The sequence below is a fragment of the Halictus rubicundus genome, chromosome 18 (assembly GCF_050948215.1).
Source record: "Halictus rubicundus isolate RS-2024b chromosome 18, iyHalRubi1_principal, whole genome shotgun sequence".
In the NCBI taxonomy this organism is placed as follows: domain Eukaryota; kingdom Metazoa; phylum Arthropoda; class Insecta; order Hymenoptera; family Halictidae; genus Halictus; species Halictus rubicundus.
The window spans coordinates 1,206,346-1,212,345 of NC_135166.1; the positions used below are offsets into that span (position 1 = coordinate 1,206,346).

Here is a 6,000-nt window from a genome sequence, read left to right on the forward strand (position 1 = left end):
AATGGTCTGCAGCCACGAGTCGGGGCTCTAACAACGGGGATGAACCGTTGATCGATCCCTTGGATCCCCGACGAGAGGAAGAATGGAAGATTATTCCTCTGGGGAAACCGGGTGGAGGCTCGTTTAGGGTGGCTCACAATGCGGAAGTGCCATTTTCTGGGGCTTTATTCAACTATATTCACTCCTCGGTTTCATGAAAAATCGAGCCAGCCGACTGGAGCAACGGTTCCTACGTTTTCTTGAAAAAGCAGCTGGTAATCTGACGATGTCTTGACTCATAACAACGAAAAACTAGTCTAATAAACTAAATAGGAAAGGGGTTAACGCGGTTTCGATGGAACACGGAAGGAGATAACCGCGTTAAAAAAGTAGAAATCAATTTGTCGAGTCTGTTTACGGGCGAATCGGCTCCTCAACGAATCAGAATTTCATCGCCTAATGAATTACCGGTGGGTCGTTATCTAAACCGCCGTAATTAACCGCGTTCGTCCCCCGGCAGCTCGTAAACGCCAAGTTCAGGTCCTGGGCCAGCCGTTCAGACTGCCTTGTGGACACCTGGATCTTTGATCGTCGCATGACGAGGGTACTCGGTTGCGCCGGAATTATGCAATTTCACGGTCGATCGTCGGTCCCGTCTGGACTCGACACGGCTCGCGGAACAATGCTGCGACAATGACAACGACAACGGTGTGCGTCTCTCTCTCTCTCTCTCTCTCTCTCTCTCTCGTCATTCCGACACAGCACGTGTCGTCGCCACGTAAGAACACTCCTGGCCTGGTCGACGTGCCCGCGGAACGAGCAGACGTCAGATAAAAACGGGAAGGAAACGTGGGCAGACCGCCAGGGAATCTGACTCTTCTGGTTCTCCGTGGCAATGACTCATCTCGCGTGAACTGTTCGCCATCGCCGGCCAAAAATATGCTGGCCGGAGCAGACGCTGACGAACTCTGTGGCAGCGAACATTGACGGACGGCGTGGCGACTGTCGCTCGACCCACCCCCACCTCTGGGAATTTCATTAAAAAGAGAGCATCCTACCCTTTCTCACACAATTTGGAAATATTTCCTTCTTAAAAATCCCCTTTCTATCGAGCTAGCAGCTTTAACAATGTCAGTTCTGCAAATTCTGTCCTAGATCACCTCGAAAAAATTGGCAAAAATTATTTACACCACCTCGTACAATTGTGGAGTGAGACGAGGTGTGAGAATTATTAAAGATTTCATTTTTGAAAATTTTGCGGCACAGCTCTTTCCCCCTCAATTCCCGTAGAAAACTCAAAGGGAATTCGAGTCACCTTGAACGAGACAGTACAGCAGTTTCTGCTCTGTGATTAGCATTGCTTCTTAGCACGCAGCGCTGTCATTATTGTTCTATGGTGCACGAGAGCCACCGTTGCTCCACAATTCAGCTCCCCGATGTTACTTAACGAGTCTTGTTGGTCGTGTGCACGTGATCGTAATCGAATGAAACCCGAGCAGCGCCGCGGAGCGCATCGCCGAGAAAAATTGCGTACCGTCCGTGTGCCGTGATCATCGTCTTTCTTCGCGAAACCCTCCTCCGGTCGGTCGACGCGTGCGAAATTCGTGTATTCCCCGTGGCGGAGCTCGAGCGTACACGCGAAACGATTCAAACGTGCAAACATATCTTTCATCTTTGCTGACTTGTCTATAGAGTCCTCGCAGCCGACACACCTTCGTGTTCACGCGGTTCGCGTAACAGTAATGCACTCCTATGCACTCGATAAAAGCTGTGCTCGTCGTTGTCGTGATTTAATCGTACCTCGTTGGCCGATAAACTGTGCGCCAGTTAAACTCCTGCAGTTTCGAAATTCTGCAACTACTCCGTACTCCGAGCAAAGTCTCTTTAACCCACGCTTTTATCTTTTCGATACTGCACAATTTCTTTCTCCGCGATCGCGTTGCTTGACACTCGAAATGCCCCTCGAAATGGCGAGCTCTAATATTTTTGAGTAATGCAAAATAATCGCTTTTAACCTAGTATTAAAATAAAAATTCTAGGAAGCCTCGGAATACCCGAGAGTATTTCAGTAAATGTTTACTGTCTGATATCTGATAGTCTGATTATTTTTTCTTTTAGGTGCTGAGCCCAATGGATTCGGAGGTATTATTGTGCCGCTAATCAGCAACGGGGACAGCGACGATCGCCTAGGAAGACGATCCGAGGAGGTTCCGCGAAAGACGCGTGACTTGGCCCGACATTATATAAATATGCGACGGGCTTCGCTAACGATATTGATCCAGCCGACGTCCTCGAAGGCGATGCGTACCACGTCTCGTTCAAGGAAACGCAGAAGATTCCGAACTCGGGACTTGGGACTTGTTGCGATGCCGATTGTGAATGACTTGGATCGCGACGATTCGCGAGTAAGACGGACAGGTATTACGTACGGCGGATGCAATTGAATTCTAATCGTCCGGGTTACGAGCGAGTCGCGCCTGGTTACATCGGACTCGCGTAATCGGCCCTTGTCGGAGGAAACGATTCCACGCCGTCTAAAAGCGTTGACGGGAATCGGTGGCTCCACCTCGGATGCGCACATTTTTGGCCAATCGATAAGCAAGTTTGTTACGCGACGTGTCCGGGAAAGTACGTCGGAAAAAAACGAGTCCTCCTCCGTCGGCCACACGTAGATCGATAGCCCTCCGATGACGCGGGAATCCCAGTGAAACTCGCTCGGAACACGGCGACCCGACTAGGCGACCCGATTCGCCTTCGAAAATCCATATTCCATCGAAAACGAGGCAGCGCCGTCGGGAAATGGGATCTGTCTCGACGGCGCTCTCGGCCGTTGCAAAGAAGAAAATCGCAAAGAAGAAGAGTATATATCTAACGGTTGGAGCGATTCGACCTAATCGCTTCGACCTAAATTCCACGGGCGCGCGGACGTCATCGGGAAAAGGGGGGCGAGGAGAGAACTCGCGCGCGTAAGGGTGTCGGGAATCGTTAAGGGAGAACCGTGTGCGCGCAGGGATATATCCGCGAATCCCGACACTCGTAATCGCAATCACAGGGTTGTCGAAGGGTGTTTTTTTTTCCGGCGACGGACATGATAAGGGCGTAAAGGGAAAAATCCGCAGTGTCGCGGCGACTGACTGACCTGGTTCTCGGAGTTGAGCAGCTTCAGCTGTTCGTTGATCAGGCTGTACTTGGTGCTCTCTTCCTTCCTCAACGCTCTCTCCTTCTTAAGCTCGGGACTCCAGAAGGTCTTGATGCTGTGCATCGAGCTGCCGAGCTTTTGGTTCGTCAGCTCGAGCTCCTTCTTGAGGTTCCCGAGCTCTCGTTGGAGATCGTTGTTCTGATGTTGTAGCTCGCCGATGTAGCCCCCGCTGTCCCGCAGCATGTGCGGATTCGGGCTCTGCCTGGCCGATCTCGATCCGTACATCTCATCCTCGAGGTAGAGTCCACGGTCCCGGCTACGTTCCCGGATCGGCACGAACTCGCGATCGTGATCGAGGATCCCCGCTGACGCGCGATCGAGGCTGGTGTACCTCGCCGACATGCCCGCCGAGCTGGACATGGCGGGTCTCGAGGCGCTTCTGGATCTGTGATGTCCGCCCCCACCGCCCCCGGTTGACATACTCCTGCCCCTCTCCTCGAGCATCACGGGACTGCCGAGGTCCTCGTCGCGGGAGTAGTACGGGCTGCCCAGCTGATGGTGATGGTAGCTGCCGTATCCGAGGTGCTCCGGCGAGTTGTTCCCGCTACGAGTTCCCGCGACTCTCTTGCGACCCAACGGACTGCCGCGACCGCTCGCGTAGCTACGCGACGGGCTACGGTCGACGGTCGGCAGCTCTGTCATGCGACGATTGCTCCTCGGAGAACGCGTGCCGCCTCCTGGCCCGACCACTCCGCTTCCGCTCGAGTACGGATCTCTAGACATTCTTTCTGGATACGTTTCTGGTTTCTGTACACCGGTCTACGCACCGCGCGCGCAATGGCTTTAACACACGATTCTACTATTCAACCGTTTCTCGCCCTTCTCTTTTCTATCTCCTTCTTCTCTCTGTGCTCTCGCAATTCCGTGAGTTATTCGTAATATCTTCTATTCTCTCTTTTCTTCTTCTTTTTTTTTTTCTATTTTGGTCGTGTCGCGGATGATTCACCGCGGACAAGTTTCTTTCTGCTCTAATATCTCGTCAGTCTTCTGAGTTTGTTTATATGTTCGATAGACGACCGGCTCTACGAATCGGTGAAAAATTGGTACCCCGGTCTTTCTTTGTGTGGTGGTGCGGTCTATAGCGCTAGTTTGTGACGATGATTCGATGCAGTGATTTCGGGACGATCGTTCTCGATATATATATATATATATCCTATGTGATCTGATGATTTATTTTTTCTTTCTAACTTCTAGGTCCTTCGATCCTTGCCCCCCTCCCCAATGGTTATTTCGCATCGATGAAGGACGAGCGTCTCTTCGACATCGTGGCACGTCGTGGTTAACCTCGGTCCTACTCACGGCTCCTCTCGAGAACGACCGGGCACGCGTGTGCGGACGACGATCCTCGGCGTTCCGTGCTGCGTTTCCAATGGACCCTCCGCGATTTGTCTCGCGTCGAACGACGATAGCCAGTCGACGTCGCCTCGAATCGACCGGTCCCGAGAATCCGAATCGCCCGATTTCGGGCGCAACGTGGCGGCGTGCCGGCGTCCGAGCCGTTCTACTCTACGCGGAAACGTTGGTTCGCGACCGACGGGCATCGACAACGCCTAACCTATCGCGTCGATCGACGGTTTACTAGAATTCGCTCGGCGATGATCGATCATTGCTCGCGGATCCACCTTTGTTCCGGCAGCCAGCGAGCGAACAGGCAGTCAAGTAGGCAGGCAGGCAGGCAGTCAGGCAGGCAGTCGGACAGGCAGGAAAGTAGTCAGTCAGTCGGTCTGTCCGTTAGCGAGTCAATCAGTCGGTCAGTCAGTCTTCCCGAATCTCTTCCGTTCTTCTCCACGGGGATCCCCCCGACACGTTAGTCGCACGCGTGGCTCGTGTTCGCGCGTGTGCGAATGTGTGCGTGAGGTCACGACCCTCGTACTCGACGATCGATCTTTGACCTTCTTTCGCCGGCAAAGCCCATCGAGTGGCGGAGATGAATCGAGAGAGATCGAGGGGCAGTGGTCGGAGGGTTGAGGGGGGGAAGAGAGAGAAAGAGAGGACGATCCCGGTTCCCTCGAATCCGTGCTCTCCGGACCGATACACCTGTACGACGTTCTTCCCTCTTTCTCCGCGTCTGCCGATCTCTCCTCTCTCCCTCGTCCTCCGGCGTCGTATCCTCAGGACGAGGGTGAGTCCTCCCTGCGATCGTTCGACTCGCGCGACCCTCGGCGCGTGCGTGAGTGCGCGCGTACGCGAGTATTTTACGCGCGTATGTTTACCAGCCGCCGCGTCTCTACGCGCGGCGCGGCGTCCCCGTTTCGCGAAACCCGCACCTCGACTCCCTCCTTATCGATCTCATCCTCGCTTCCGTCTCTAACTCTCTGGTCCCGTCGTCGCGTCGTCTCGTCTCTTCTCGAATCCGATGCTGCTGCTGCTACTGCTACTGATGCTGGTGATGGTGCTGCTCCAGGCTGCCGCTGCTGCCACCGCTTCCGATGCTGCTGCTGCTGCTGCCGTTTCCTCGATGATCCGCTCTCCGCACGTTCCTCCTCCTGTCTTCTTGCGTTTCCTTATACTCGCCGGGACGCCGACGCCGACGACGACGACCAAGACCAACGTTCGTTCGACCGACCGATCCAACCTACCGCCCGAACCTCCACTATCCACCATCCACCACGACTTGGCACCGCCACTTCCGTGCACCACTCTCTTTTCTCTCCCCCTCTGTCTCTCGCTGTTTCTCTTTCTCTTCGTTACTCTCTCTCTCTCTCTACCGTGTGTTCTCTTACTCTCTCCCTCGTGCCTCTCTGTGTGTGCCGCCACCAGTCGCCGGCGCGCACACACACACAGACACCTACGCACCCTCTGTGTTTCTCCTTTTCTCCCTC

At 54.0% G+C, this 6,000-nt stretch overlaps 1 protein-coding gene across 4 annotated transcripts in view; it reads right to left on the bottom strand.

The window, feature by feature from the left end:
• Nucleotides 1–3,985, bottom strand: part of LOC143362932 (uncharacterized) — a 68,928-nt gene extending 64,943 nt beyond the window's left edge. For all 4 annotated transcript variants that reach the window (XM_076803453.1, XM_076803452.1, XM_076803451.1 and 1 more), the window contains exon 1: nucleotides 3,119–3,985. In XM_076803453.1, coding sequence (XP_076659568.1) covers nucleotides 3,119–3,901 — 783 coding nt within the window. In that variant the 5' untranslated portion in view covers nucleotides 3,902–3,985. The remainder of the gene's footprint in view (nucleotides 1–3,118) is intronic.
• Nucleotides 3,986–6,000: the final 2,015 nt, after the last annotated feature.